The sequence below is a fragment of the Panthera tigris genome, chromosome B3, assembly GCF_018350195.1.
Source record: "Panthera tigris isolate Pti1 chromosome B3, P.tigris_Pti1_mat1.1, whole genome shotgun sequence".
Lineage (NCBI taxonomy): Eukaryota > Metazoa > Chordata > Mammalia > Carnivora > Felidae > Panthera > Panthera tigris.
The window spans coordinates 82,278,778-82,295,220 of record NC_056665.1 but is presented as its reverse complement, the minus strand read 5'-3'; the positions used below and the strand labels follow the sequence as shown (position 1 = coordinate 82,295,220).

The 16,443-nt window shown below is 39.9% G+C and overlaps 1 protein-coding gene across 1 annotated transcript in view; it reads right to left on the bottom strand.

Moving 5' to 3' along the window:
• Nucleotides 1-16,443, bottom strand: part of NPAS3 (neuronal PAS domain protein 3) — an 868,317-nt gene that overhangs the window by 747,253 nt on the left and 104,621 nt on the right. Inside the window, exon 2 of the mRNA XM_042989548.1 lies at nt 15,224-15,313. Coding sequence (XP_042845482.1) covers nt 15,224-15,313 — 90 coding nt within the window. The remainder of the gene's footprint in view (nt 1-15,223; nt 15,314-16,443) is intronic.

Sequence of the window (16,443 nt, the reverse complement as noted above, 5' to 3'; positions counted from 1 at the left end):
TACAATGTATAGAATGGGATCAGAAATACCGAGCTCAAACAGAACCTGAGTGCCTCACTGAAGTACCGGGCACAATGAAAGCAGAATTAAGCTGCTCTTCAAACCACCTCTGACACTAAAGATGTCTGCACGAGTTCCAAGGTAAAAAACACACTGCTACTTCCTGAACTTGGAGGCCCAATTAGTTGCAGAGAGTAACAGGGATGAAAGGAAGACCACCACGTGAGAAATAAAAAAAAAAAAAAAAGAAAAAAAATAAGAAGAAGAAGAAAGAAAAGAAAGGAGATATTAGGTATCAAAATATAAACATGGAGGGAAAAATAGTAATTTCCTGTATTGGGGCAAAAAAATAATAATCCCTTCTTGATGTGATCTCCTTGCTTTTATGTACTAGGAAAGTCATATCTGTTCTGAAAATTATTTTTCTCATTTTAATACACATTCAACATTTTAAGCTACAAAACAATAAGAAAGCATTGATCTTTTTATGTGTTAGGTATTTAAATACTGGTTGCCAGTCTGTCAATCAAACGTACCCGGAGGGGATGCTGACCAGCCTCCATATCCACCTCTAAAGAGAGGCAGGTATCGGACTGATCGTAACGCAATCCTCTCCGGTTATTTGTACTATCTGTTAGAAAGCAAGGCTTACTAGGAGATCTTATTCTTCACATTTATTATCCATTCAGCTTGGCAGGTTTTGAACATGGGGTTTAAGGAAGGACAGTTGCTCAAAATGGTAATCCTCTTTTACCTAATTTTTCCTAAATGCTCACTTAGGAATGATAAATACTATCTGAACATTTAGTATATGCCAGGCATTATTGTAAGTACTTTACATGTATTGGGGCATTTACTCCTGCAATAAACCCTATGAGAGAGATTATTACCAAGTCCCAGAGGAGAAACATAGGGAACAGAGAGTTTATGTCACTTGTTCAAGCTCCCTCAGCAAATAAATGACTCAGCCAAGGTTTGAGTACCTCACTCTCCATTAGAGCCTGTGTACTTACCCACTGCACTGAAGTTGCCTCTAATTCCATTTAGCACTGTTGAGAAGGTGAGACAACCACTGGCCTCGAGTAAGAACCTTAAAAAGGTTTGTGGAGTGATAAATGAATCACTATCTTAAGGAACTTGCAATCTTATTAAGATATCCATCCACAGACACGGTTTTATCCTTTTACTTGTAAGTTTATGACCTGCCTCCTCTTTCAGTTTACGAGTTCCTAACAGGTATTTATTTGCATACATACCATTGAATGCCACCACACGTGTGATACAGAGTAAATGATGCATTAGAATTGAATCTCAGGTTTAATATTGACTTTCTTCTCTCTCTTTCATATCCCCTCTCAATCCACTCCATCAGGAAATCCTGTTGGCTCTTTCTTCAGAATACATCGCAATCCGAATTCTTCTCACCATCGCCACTTCCAAACCCTGAGTGTCAACCAACCACTGTCCTGACCATAGCAGTCTCGGAATTAGGCTCTCTGCTTCCACCCACGTCCCCCTGAAGCATGTACTCAACTAGCAGCCAGAATCATTCGAAAACTTCGTTCAGACTCCATTGCTCCTCACGTCAAACATCCTCTCATGACCCCATTTCAAGTGGACTAAAAGCCTGGCCTGCCAGGGTTCTGTGTGCTGGCCTCTCTCCTCAATCTCCAGCTGCAGTCCCTATTCATTCCCACCCACTGCACGAGCCCCCCCAGCATTCTTTGTAAGCAGCAAAACCTCTTCAGCTTCAGAGCCTTTCTGGCAGGTGCTCCCTCTGCCTGGAGTATTTCCCCTGCTGCTATCTGAATGCCTAACTCGCTCACTTCCTAGGAGTCTTTACTCAAATGTCATCTTTTTAAATGGGGCTGTACCTACATGAAACCCTAACTGACCCATCTCCACCCAGCACTTTTTTTTCCCTAAGTTTCATTGCAATTGTTAGTTAACATATGTGGTAAAATTGGTTTCAGGTATAGAATTTAGCGACTCATCACTTACAAACAACACCCAACGCCCATTACAAGTGTTCTCCTTAATGCCCCTCACCCATTTAGCCCATCCTCCACCCATCTCTCTCCTGCAATCCTCAGTTTGTTCTCTTTACGAGTCTCTTATGGTTTGCTTTCCTTTCTTTTCCCCTTTTCCCTAGGTTCACCTGTTTTCTTAGATTCCACGAGTGAAATCATATGGTATTAGCTCTCCTCTGCCCTGACTTATTTCGCTTAGCATAATACACTCTAGCTCCATCCATGTCATTGCAAATGGCAAGATTTCACTCTTTTTGATGGCCAAATAATATTCCGTTGTATATTTATGCCACTTTTTTTATCCATTCATCAGTCAATAGACATTTGGGCTCTTTCCATAAATTGGCTATTTTTGATACTGTTGCTATAAACATTGGGTGCATCCCAACAGTCTTAATTCCCTCTTACCCTTCTCTGTTTTTGTTGCACACAACTACTGCCACAGAACAGACAACACGATTTGTTTCGTCTGTAATGTCTGCTGTTTACTGCCTGTCTCCAATGCCCTCTAACTCACGGCTGAGATTTCGGTCTTAGTTTACTATATATCCCACACAATAGTCCTGGCTAAATTTTTTTTTTTAATTTTTAAATGTTTATTTTTGACACAGACACACAGGGAGATAAAGCATGAGTGGTGAAGGGGCAGAGAGAGAGAGGGGGTGACACAGGATCTGAAGCAAGCTCCAGGCTCCATGCTGCCAGCACAGAGCCTGATGCAGGGCTCGAACTCAGGAACCATGAGATCATGACCTGAGCCAAAGTCAGACGCTTAACTGACTGAGCCACCCAAGCGTCCCAATAGTTCCTGGTTATTTAAAGGTACCCCATCCATATGTTGAATTAAGACACGAGAGAAACCCTGGGGATAAAGCTAAAGCCAAGAGGCAGTGTGTGTTGTGCCTAACAAGAGTAAGTGAACACGTTTCACAGATAGAAGCAGAGAGAGCTTCCATTGAGGGGTATCTTGGTTGGGGATAGATGGGGGGCAGCCCAGATCAAGACTAGAGGGTCTTGAACACGAAGCTAAGATTGCCAACACCGTGCCCTAAGAATGAACTGCTGATGACTTTGAGCTAGGAACCATGTCACAAATATTTTAATCTGGTAGCTACAGGATAGCCCAGAAAAATATTTTTGTATTCCCTTGCATGGCATTTTGTATACAGTGGGCCTGCAGCATTTTACTTAAACTGAAGGAGATAGGAGACAAGACTCAACAGTAGACTGTAACAATCTAGGCATAAAATAATGACTCAGGTCAGGGAGATGAGAATAGAAGGTAAGTCTTTACAACAGAAATCATGCTACAAACAGGGTATTTGACAAGAGAGGCAGAACAGAAGAGGAGTCCAATAGCAAGCCCAAATGACTAGAGAAATTAAGATGAAGCAAAAGAAGGGCAGCGTACGAGATCATTCTAGGTAAGATACGGAGCTCTGTTCTGGGGGCACAGCTGCGCAGTCCAGCAAAGAGCTTCAGAATGGGGGAGGAGGAAGGGTCACTCTGCAGGTGGGCCACATCACACGGCAGCTGGGGGAAGAGCCTTCACATCATTAAAGCTCTAAGATCCAAAGGTTTTTTGTTTGTTGGGTTTTTCGATAAAAAAAAAAAAAATAGAGATAAAACAATTCACTGGGTTGCCTTAAGGATTAATTGGGAATTTTCTTTGAAGTGCTTGCAAATTTGTTGGTCGTTACATGTGGCAGTTGATGTAAAGCAAATCACAAGCAGAAACCTCAAGTAGTTTGGAAATCTAAAACTCGAGTTGGCAAAGAGGTAGGACTGGAGATTCATCCACTTTTAGGATAACTGCAGTGTAAGGACAGATGAAATTTCTAAAGGGCAGACACAACTGGGTTTGCATATAAAGGACACTAAATAACTAGCGTTCAAATATAATAAACGTACCCTCCTCTTTAGGGAAGGCTTTCAGTTTCTCAGGGTCTTATTTTTTATTTTTTTTATTTATTTATTTTTTTTTACAGAAATAGATTTCAATAGACTACCCTTGAACAGAAGGTGGAGGGTTGTGGTTTTGGTTGTTTTTGTTTTTGTTTTTTGAGGTCAAGTATCCTCCTGCTCCAAGGGGCCACATTATCCAGTTGCAAGTGGATAAACTGCTGGGCCACACTGCACTGGTCTGCTCTGAATAGTTACCAGATTAAACCTTATTAGTTGTGTCAGTTGGACAACCTGCGTAATCTCTGAGCCTTCATCTTCTCACATGGCAAATGAGTGTATTACACCTACTTATCTTCCAGTACGGATGTGGAGGTCAATTATAGCAATGTCTAGAGGCCGAAGAACACAATTGGTGTGCCGACTTCAGCCTCATGTATCTCACTGCATATGGAAAACCAGCCAACACAGAAACACGAATGGTAAAGTTGGACCCAAACTTCATGGTCAAGAGCTCAAATTTCTGTTGTCCCCATAAGGACCAGATTTGCCCCATAATGTAAAACCTCAGCATCCATGAGTATTTCCTGTGGATGGAAGAATAAAAGCAGCTGTATTCATTCCCTTTTTTCTCTATAGCTCAGAGCCAATCGTTTGTGTCTGGCAAACTTCTCCTTAAGAGAGCCAATAAACATCCATGTAGTGCCAGTCAACCAAACTTGCCACTAGATCCTTGTAAAAATGTATTCTACTTAAAATGTGCTGGCCCATAATTTAAGTTTTCTAGTCTTGCCTTCCCCCAAGACATTACTCAAGTACAATAAATTTTTTTTAAAAAGTCAGCTTTCTTTATTCCTACCACCCTCATAAATTTGTTACTAGCTCCTAAAAACAGCACTGAGCAAAGAGGGTAAACAATCTTGCTATCAGATGAATTTATTGATCCTCAATTTTACAAGCGCTCGAGAAATCCCCCTACCCTCCACACTCCTCCCTACTGAATGGGTCTCCAAACCTCTCCCTGTAAAAACACCGTGACATGAAGGTCACTGCTTTCATAGTTATTAAGACTTAAGACACCTGATGAATTTCTCCAGGGGGATGAGAATCAGCTATTATAATTAGGTAGTCCCTAGAAAAGCATACTCCTTCCCTGGAAGTGAGCCAAGACCTTCCTGTAGTTTCTGTAAATGTGTTCTTCTCCAGGAAATCCAGCTGGTGTCTACAATACATTAGATAGGAGGCTCTGTTCCTGACTGACCCATACAGTCAATTGTACTCCTAAAACAGCTTTCTTAGTGGAGTTAAAAATGGTAGAGGAGAATCATCAAGAAGAAGACCAGGTACCTCCTGGTTTCAAGGCCAAGACATGCAATTGGCTGTGATTCACACGGAGGACCCCTGACAGGCAGTGGTCAAGAAAATGATGCTGTTATGAAAGCCTAGGTTGGTTGAAATTCTATTGATGACAGCTGCTTGTGAAGGAAACAGGACTCTCCTTGGGGCACCTGGGTGGCTCAGTCGGTTAAGTGACCGACTTCGACTCAGATCTTGATTTCACGCTCGTGGGTTCAAGCCCTGTGTCGGGCTCTGTGCCCACAGCTCAGATCCTGGAGCCTTGCTTCGGATTCTGTATCTCCCTCTCTCTCTGCCCCTCCCCTACTCGCTCTCTCTCTCTCGCTCTCTCGCTCTCTCGCTCTCTCGCTCTCTCGCTCTCTCGCTCTCTCGCTCTCTCGCTCTCAAACAAACATAATAATGAAAAAAATTTTTTAAAAGAAAAAAAGAAACAGAACTCTCTTCAACTGGTACCAACTAAGAAAAAGGCTAAGAGTGAGGCTCTGTATATCATTACTACTGCTTTTCGTATTTATTACAGAGATTCTATATACTGGACTGGGAGAGAGGGAAGGGCAATTAGGTTTTAAATAAGATGCAGTGATGGTCTACTTAATCACATAAATCTCAAGCGGTCAATTCCAAAGAACCCTCACACTACTAAGTGAATCACAAAGGTCTCAAGTTTGACAAGGGAGAAATAACCTAAAAATGATTTCCTTACATGCTGGTCATTGAACCAAAATCCTCCCAGGACCCAGACTTCTCTCTGCTTTGAAAACTAGATCAAAATATCTCAATGCTCTACAAAGTCAATAGAGCTCTTGTTTATAAGTACTTTAGAGAATGATGCAGGAGATGTAGCATGTGAGAAAAGGAGTTGATAAATGACCAGAAAACTCCACCTCAGCACCCAGCAGTTACTTCTCATCCATGTACATGTTCTGATCTTAAAAGGCCTTGTTACTATAACCCACTGCACACCCTTCTCACCATTAGCTTCATCCTGTAACTTACAAATAGCTTTGCAAACTTGATTTTTAAAAAATTAGGTGGTAGGGAAAGATTTTTCTGCTAAAAATCTGTCATTAATGCCACTAACATCACTAGCTCTTGCTGGAGTTCTCCAGTGTGTGTGTCTTCCCCCCAAGAAAAAGAATTTCAATTCCCCCAACAATAAAGTGATACACGTTCAGCAGGGAGATACAAACTACAACCGGAAAAAAAAAGTCATGAAAGGAGATCCCTACAGAACATGGTTTCTATGTGGAAGGTGAACATATACAGCTTTCAGCTTCCCTTAGATAAGCTGTTTGTGGACAAATTAGAATACTTGGCCCCAGAAGTTTCCCAGCTGAGACAATCTCGGGAGGAATACTTAAGAAAAACGCTCATGTATGTAGATACAAATGTATCCAAGATGACATGTGTATCAACATACAGTTCTGTATAGTGATCCACACCAAGTTGTTAATAGTGGCTGTCTGTGGATGGTACCATTACGAAAGACATTCACATTCTCCTTTCTATTTATCTGCACTTTCCAGATGTTCCAGGATAAAAAAGGTATTGCAATTTTATTCAAACAAGAGCTATTCCAAGAGAAAACCATGAACCCAATGAAGGAATCTCCCATTCATCAACACAGAGCCACGGCCCTGGGCTTAGTCAAAGCAAATTCCAAGATTATCCCCTCAATACAATTTGACTGGACACATGGTGTGCTCTGTAAGCTCCACAGTAACACAAACCCGAGGGCATTTACTGAGCAGAGGACAAGGAGCTCCCAGAATCCGTAACAGACAAATGCATGGAAATAAAACGGAGCAGGGTCAAGTTGAAACCATCATCTCCTCCCCTTCTTGTGAGGAAGACTATTAGAAAAGGTAGGACAATTTTAAAACTTTTCATTAAAAGGGATAAACCCTTTTCATTTTTTCCTGCTCTAGACACACTGCTTATACCTATTTTTGATCAACAGGTCATAATACCACAAGTGGCATTTCTACACTATTTTTATGCAGTTTTCATAAACAAAAATATTCTGACATTTCTCAAGAACATGAAATTTCCTTGGGTATGAGGTTAATTTAACAGATTCTGAATATTCACTCAAGTTCACAATTATTCCCTTCAATGACATATTATACTTTGAATGCTATGAAGAAATAAATTCTTTCTTCATTATATAAAACATAGTAGTAAGTCGAAGCTAGAAAACAAAATTCACAAAGTGTTCCTCTAGTAATTCACTATTTCCACAGACATAATGGCTTCTCCTACTGGAAGTACAATGTTTACTGTTTCCATTTTGCCAACATGAGTTCCTTGGTATGAACAGCTGTACCCTAAGTTAGGTAAGGAACAAAGTGATACTCATTCAGTGCACACTTATTATATGCCAAGCATCATACGAAGTGTTTTTGTGGTGTGGACCCTAGACTCTATAGTCTAACAGACTGAGGTCCAATGCAGGGGTCAACTATTTTCTGTAAAGGGCCACACAGTAAACATTTGAGACTTGGTAGGCGATTTGGTCCCAGTCTCTACTCAACTCTGTTATTAAAACACAAAAGCAGTCACAGACAACACCTAAGTGGATGGGTATGGTCATGTCTTAGTAAAACTTTATGTACAAAAACAGGCAAGGGAATGGGGTGGGGGAGCACATGTGGCTGCTGTTCCTAAATCACATTTCACCCTATCCTACCTTCTTCACCTTGAGTGAGTTGTTCCAGCCCTTTAAGACCCCGTCATCTGTAAAATGGTAGTAATAATCATACCTAGTACCCAAGCTTACTATAAATATTAAAAACGGTCAAGCCATTAGCCCACTGATTCTCCCAAGAGCTGAGACAACTTTCATTTTTATCCCCATTTCAGACTTGAGAAGACAGAAGTTCTAAGAGTTAAGTAACTTAGCTATGGTCCCAGTTCTAATAATTACGAGGAGAGGATCAAACTCAGATCCATCTCCAGATGGTTTAACCACCTCTATCAATGAATCAATATTACTGCATGGACCTGTGGATCTCTTTTTTTCTTTTTTGTTTTTGTTTTTTTTTTTTGTTTGTTTGTTTGTTTTTTAAGTAGATTTCAGGCCAAATGTGGAGTTTGAACTCACGACCCTGATACCAAGAGTCAGATGCTTAATGGACTGAGCCATGCAGGCACCCCTGGACTTCTGGATCTCTTAAATACTTTGCTCACAAAAATTAAAGCCTCTTTCTTCCACTCTTGTGCATAAACTGAGTCCAAAAATTCACTCCAGACACATCTATACAGAACACACTCAACACACAGAATAAGCTGTTAAGGTGAAAATTTATTAAAACCACCGTTTATGTATAACTAAGTTTGCTGTATTATTTTTAAGATCTGGGCACAAGCACATTAGTCTCCCTGTCTCTCTGAAACAACCGTTAGTGATTCAGAACACTGTAGTTCAACAGCATGCCTACAAAAGGTTCATTGTAGCTCTATTCCTCTCACCTTGACCTTTGCCTTCTCTTCTCAGGTTTGGGCAGGGGGTTGGGGGGGGTGGAGTCTCCTACAAATCACAGGTGTGTCAGTAACCGATTATTTTTAAAAATCTAGGCAGGCACTTCTCTCCTAATGAAAATACACACTCTGGTAAAGCCAATTAATATTGTTTCATTTTAAATGATGCTTCCTGTGCCTGTCCATTTTTACTCTCTGCCACTCTATTTTGAGTTACAAAATATGGAGCACCTCAGGGCACCTGGATGGCTCAGTCAGCTGAGCATCTGACTTCAGCTGAGGTCATGATCCCATGGTTCCTGAGTTCGAGCCCCCATCAAGCTCTCTGCTGTTGGTGCAGAGCCTGCTTCTGATACTGTCCCCCGCCCCCACCTCTGCCCCTCCCCCACTCATACTCTCAAAAATAAACATTAAAAAAAATACAAAAAAATATGGAGCACCTCAAGCCAGGAAAAGCAATTAATTTGTAGACAGGTTCTGAACTGGACTTCATACTGTTGGAGTCCTGCAAGATGTTTATAAGTTAAAAATAACTTCAAACTAACAAACACAGCACCACTGCCCACTCTCCATGAAAACCACATGAACTCCGTTTCTAACCTCAGAGGACAGGCTGACCCGGTGGGCCACTCTCCCACATTTCCTGTCTCAGGTCTGAGCCACTTCCAGAGCCGTCCTCGGACTTGCAGTCCTTGTCCCATCCTTCCTTTCCTGAAAACTCCTCCAAGGCTCTCACCAGATGGCAGTCCACCCTAATGCCTCTGCTTCCCCTTCTTCTCCAACCTCAACTCCTGTCACCCTTCCCCTTCCCTCAACTCCTGAGGAGCATCATTTGCAACTCAGTGCACCATAAATACCCACCTTTTAGCCCCAATCACTAGCTCAAGCACCTCTCCCCCAAATCAAAATCCCTTCCACCATGAAGATCCCAGGGCTCACCTCCACTATTAAAGGATGACCCTTTCGTGGCACCACTTCTGTATTTTTTACTTCTCACTCAAGACACCTCTTACACAGAATCCCAATTACTAGTTCCCATCAGTTTTCTAGGCTTCTGCAAGGCAGAGGTTTTCTTAGTCACCTCTAAGTCACTTTATGCAGAACAGCACCTGACCCATGGATGACGATCAAAATATAGTTAAAGGAATGAATAAATTAGCTCATTTTTAAGCTACTCTGGCATTAGCCCTAAATAATACACCATCCAGTTTCCTCAGACACACCATTTCAAGTCATTTACAGGCCCAATCATTGGTGTGATGTTAAAATTAACTGGGAGAAAGCACCAGAAACCATGCTGAGGTCTAAAAGGCATGATGTGGAATTCAGAATTCATTTGGATTTTTAAAGGCTTGAAGCAGCTCTTGCTACAAAGTTCAATGTCTGTTTAACATGCAGATTCTATTAGACCTCTTTATGAAGTTCACTGTAGATTTCTCTTTCCTCAATTCTTTGTTATTTACTGATCCAAACACAACTGGCATAAATTATTCCAATGGCTGGTGGGGAGGGGCGGGGGCCGGGGGTGGGGGGGGAAGTGGATGGGGGCTGTCTAATTGCCATCAATCAATCAGGTTAAACAATCAAAACAATTTGCTGCTGCTGCTGCTTCTAGAGCTTCCTTGACCTTTCCCTCCCCATCAACACAGGTGACCACCTATCCACCCCCCCACCCCCCCGGCAGTCTGCCTGACAAGGAACCGGTCTTGTTCTCCTTAATTGGGATAACATGTGCAAGTGGTTAGCACTCTGTCTGGCACAACATAGCTGATAGTGACTGGTGAGTTCCTTCTTCACTCATTCTCCTCTTCTGGACCTTGCTAATTCCTTCTCTCTTTTGAGTCTGGATTTTCCCCATTTCCAAACCCATGCCTCTTGGCCAAAGCCAGCCTTAACGCTACCCTGAGCAGGAGAATGCCCTCGTTCTCAGTGTCTCATCAAGAAAGGAAGAAAACATCACCTTCTAGCCTGAAATTAATCTCTCCGATCCTGTCATGGTATCTGCAATTATTCCATTGGAGAGCAACTCCCTTTTTGCTCGAATTCTTTCACTGCAAAGTGCTTATTAAAATGCAAAGGGTCCTGAGAAGAGCAACATTATGAATTAACAACACCTGATCTGCAAGGAAGGGTACAAACAAAAATGCCTGTGGGGAAGGGCCTGGGCATGAGACATGAACCAGGTATCCAGGTGGAATGAATTTCAGAGGTAAAAGGGCTTGGATGCAGAGGCAGAAAACAGACAAACCTCACCATTTTGCCAATGGCTTCTTTCGGTGACCGCTCTAGTTGGTCTCATCAGTGACAAACACCTTCTCAATCTTGGCTGCACTTGGAGACTAAGAACCCTGGGTTAAAGCCCTTTGTTTACAATGGGTACTGCAGACGCAGTCACAACAGTTTGGCATGTGCTCAAGGAACATTAGTCACTTGAGCTCCCGTCTCCCCAGACGCAGTCTTCTCGAAATTTTAGTCAAACAGTTGTTCTTACACACAGCTACGGTCGTGTCAAACTACACGGCCAAACTCTGTCCACCTTGGAGGCTATGAAGTCCTTTCTCAGTTCCTTTCTAGTTTCCTTCTCTTGCATTCACCTATTAACACAGGTGATTTCCACCGTATTTTGTGTAAAACTCCTCTCATGTCCATGAAAATTTCCTTTCCAACTCAAACATTTTCTTGCCTTCATTTACAAGTTTAAAGTTATCATAGTTACTATGGTGGCGATGTCTGGTCTTTTCTCAGACCCTCCATACTGCTTTTATTTCTTTGTGGGGAAACAGGAAACAAGACAATTGTTTTAATTGGAAAGAACTGTTCCATCTCCCAGTCAAACCAACTATTTTACAAATGAATTCACTAAAATCCAGAAATAGGATTACAAACTTAAAGACAACTTAAAATGGAGCCAAGGGCATGGGTTCTATAAGTTTCAGAACTTACCAAAGTGCTTAAGTTTTGTCAAAATTTGCCCCAACACTATGGTGTTTTTGAAAATCTTGTATTCCTACCCTTTGCCAAAAAATTCATTATCACCAATTACAATTTTAAGTTTTCAGTTGGCCACGTCATGAGCACTTAATCTAAGAAGTTAGGATAACTGCCATTGTTTTAAAATTCTTAATTATAGACATTTTGAGTTAATCACCATTTTCTATTCCTATGTACTTTAAGATAATTCAAATTATTTACTTTAATAATTCCCAGTAATATTCAGGTCAAACCTCTGTTAAAATAGAAGCAAATTCACAGTTTATAAAACAATAGAATTACAGTGGGAAGGATTAAGAACAGTGATGTTCCGGTAAATATTTAACAACTAGTTGCAGACAGAAGGGCACCCAATTTGCAGTATTTTCCAATTTCCATAGTGCAAATACTTTGCCCAATTTCCAGTTACTAACATGAGGTCAGGGATCACAGAATGGGAAATATGTACATACAATGGATTCTCATGGGCCCATGCAAGTCGGCACTAACACATTCTGATAGGAGGGACCAGATAGTACAGCCTTTTCATTCCCGAACCCTTTTCACATCACCAACCATTTCTTTATTTATAACCTGCTGTATCCTGAGCACGTAAGGACATAATACCTGTACATTATTATATTTATACATTTGTCTACCAACTGTACTGCAGAAGCTTTCCATCAGTTTTTAGATAAAAAACACATATTAAGAGATGTTTCACCTCAGGGCCCACCCCATGCACACACACATGTGATGTATACTTAAACACATAAAACAAAAACAGAAGCCTCTCAAGATAAAACACACTCTCATATATGGAATGCACTAAAACTCTCGATTCTTGTCCTTTTCTTCATTCTTATCTTGACCCACTAAATTGGATTCGTACCCACCATTTGGGTAGAGGTCCCAAAATTGAAAAACAGTGCTGAAATAGACTAAGCTTGAAGACACAATTATAGGTCATTAGTCTACATCTATCCTGATGTCTAGTAGTAATTACTGAGGCCCAATAAGGTTAAATAAGTGTCTAAAGATGCACCTGCCATCAGTGACAAAAGATCCTTCAAGGCAAGTGATAATTCATTACATAGAATCAGGATAGTCATGGCTTACAAGTGAAAGCTAGAGTCTCTTCCACGACAACCCCCCCTTCACCCGAAATGGACAGAGAACTTTTTAAGAAACCTGTACCGACCCCATCATTGATGAAAATTTGGTCCTTCATCCTCTGTGGCCCTGTGACCAACCTGCCCATTTACGCAGGAAGACGAGGCAAATCCGAACAATCGTCATTTCCCTATTATTGATAATATTCAAGAGTGTTGAAAAGGTACCCATCTTTTTCACAAAAAAAGAACATTTCCAGTCCTGTTGGAAAAGGAGCTATATAATGCCAATTATTATTATATAAAATATACATACTTCTACTATATAACATACACTAAGACCAGCTTTCTAATAACCAGAAACCAAAGACTGAGTTGCAGAAAATACTCACTCAGGAAAATGAAAGCTGAATCCATGGACTTTTCTCTTCAATGTGTTCATGCACCACATGCTTTTTTATAGGTGCTATTAAATGTACACTATAGTTTCAAGACAATCCAGATAAGCGTCTTCACTAAAATACACAACACCATTAATCATCTCAGTGACAGTGCTCCAATTTAACATCTTGGAGATTTCCTCCCCTTCTTCATCATTTATTTGCCAATATTTCCTTGTTATGAATATCCCCCTAGTGACTTTCCCTGGCAGTCACAGCTGTGCTGCCTACTGTGTCTACCTTGACTACAAATAACACAAATTCTTTATTAAAAAAAAAAAAAAAAAAAAAAAAGCCAGGTCTTGAGATAATACCTACAGTAAGAAGGGTAACCTTTCTGTGGGCTGAATTCCTGGAGACCTCATCCAGGCTCCCAACTTTAAACTGACAAGCCTCCGCCCCTAACCTGATAGTAATTTCAGACACGTGAAATTGGCTTAATTACAAATAAACAACAGTTGGCTGTTGGCCTCCAATTACTTGAATGGTCAACAGTCAACTGCTGCTTTCAGATGGTTCGTAAAGAACCCCCTTCTTACGCAGCAAAAGGCTTTTTCAAAGTATCCATGAATCACAACAAAGCCACAAAACCACGAGCAAATTACAGGAACCTGACCACCAAGAGCCATAATAAGAATGACTCACAGATAACAAGAATTTTTTTGAAAATAATCAGTAACAATTTAGCATTATAATGAAACCAATTCTGATGAAAAGAATAATGCTATCGAGACAACAGAATATCAAGAAGCCAGAGAGAAATAAGTAGCAAAGATACAGGGAAGAATCCCAGCTCCATCCAGTATCCATTTTATGTCCCCTTTAGAGAGCAGTCTTCACTGGCTCCAGAATTTGCTGATTGTAAAATGGAAACCATGAAAGAAAATGCTGTACAACCAATCAGAGGAGTAAATGAAAGTAGAACTCACCAGCTTGTATTCAAAAAAGGATTTTTAAGGAAAAAGGGTATTTTTTTTTCAATAACAGAACTCCACTACAAAAGAAGTTGAGAGTCTGAAGACAAAAAACACACTGAAGTATATTTGCAAAGTCTATCCGGAAAGTCTAACGCCTTCAGGGTAACTGTTTACCTTATTTTATATTTTCTACAAAATAACTTAAGTAATTAATGGTTACTGTTGCTTCAATCAGTATTCCACAACTTTTATGGAAAGCCTAAGTGTTAAGCTTTTTGGAAGACTCCAATTTAGATTATTGTTAAAAAAAACAAAACAAAACAAAAACTTCCTTCTCAGCAAAAGCAACACAAGTCAAGCTACGATACATTAAAATGCCTTTCCTTCCCAGAGCAGAGTGTTTACTTCAGTGATAGTAACAACACCTCATTACCAACAGTGCAGATTCTGTTAAGTAATGGACAAAGCAAATGGCAGCAAAGGCAGAGGACTCAACTTCAATTTAACTGTCCTGTAAGGTACATAGTAATTAGCTGCAAAGCTCTGAAATCTTAGCTAGCATGTTAAGTCTGCTACATGACAGTATAATTTGACTTCTTAAAGGATTATGCAAATTACAACTCATCATTCCATTACAGGATTGAAAAAAAGTGACAGCTAATTTATACATAACACACCTTTCAAATCCCTAAGATGCGTAGCACCTGTGCAATGTATTTTGCCGAGATTTTCTTGCATATAAGTACTTGTTTATTGCAATATAAAGAAGCTTACCTAAGAGCTTTATTAATATAGTCATTTTAAAAAACTTTTAGACCACAATTTCAAAAGTATAAACATTTTTTTTGGTCTTGATTTCAAAGGCAAATTTTGTTGGTTTTTGTTTGGTTTGGCTTTTTTTTCCCCACTAGATGAGAGAAATATAAGGTTTCAATACAAGGATATTTTTGAATAGCTGGCAACCACAAGCACTGATGCACGAGCCAGAAGGAAGACTCACAAAGATTTCAACATACTTCTGGTAGGTAGATTCACAGTAGATTCCGTCATATCTGTAGATTTTCCTACATTCTGATTGGTTGGGCAGAGGATGCTGGGCAGTTATTCTGTAGAGGCATCAAAAACAGATAGACATGACTAGAGGTTCTCTACAGTCAACCGGAATGCAGGATAACAAGTATGTTGAAATTTAATATCTTTTGCTTTTTATGCTTTTGAGCTATATACATAGTTGCAATGTGTACATACATTTTAGAACATTAACTTCCACTTTTAGAAACCTGCAGCAGAGAAAACAGAAGACTTCATTCTTGATGAGGACAACAAAAAAAGTTTTATCTCAGAGTCATAAAAGTGGAAGAAAAGAAAGACATAAGGTCTAAAGCTTAACTCACTCTACAATCCCCATGATTATATTCTAAAGGAAATGTTAAAAACCAATGTCATTAGTGTTTTTGTTACAGGATTGTCATTAATTCGATCATGCATTACGATTGTAGGCAACGGTAAATTAGCTATAAAACCTTAGTAAAGTGACTATATTTTCAGCTTTACTCAATTTATAGAGAGTTTGTATGCTACTGACTTCTAAAGGGATATGATACAGCTTTCAGAACTAAACCCAATTAAGGAGGAAAACACAAGCGAGACCGTCGGGAGCACAGGTTAGATGTTAACAGGCACCTGAGATGCGCTGATTACAGTGGCTCCAGGTTTCTTGGCAGTTAAGGCAAAAAGGGGAAAAAGGCTGATACAATTTTCATCTGTATTACTTAAGCATATAAATTCATCTGAGACTCCCTGCATTATATAGACATAAAAATGCTGTGAGGTTTCTGACCATTTCCTTCAAATGAAAATTTCTTAATTCAGGGAAGAAAAGTATTTAAGGACTCTATCACATCGTATTATGGAGGAAAGGAATGTAATCAATACACAATATCGGTAAGTACAAAGCCTTTCATTATAATACCACTCCACCAGAAAAGGTAATATAATATTTAATCCTTAAGCATATATATTTAATATCTTCTTAATTATTGATTAAAATATATAATGGGTTCGTGGTTTTGTGTGTGTGTGAAAATTCAGATGACTGTGTTTCCAATTTCTGTGGAGTGGAATATTAAATTACTTAATATTTCATAAGGCCCAATATATCTAGTGCTAATACTTTTAAAAATTTAAGTTCTATTTTAGAACTTTATTTAGATGCATTCCTAAGATATTATTTAAA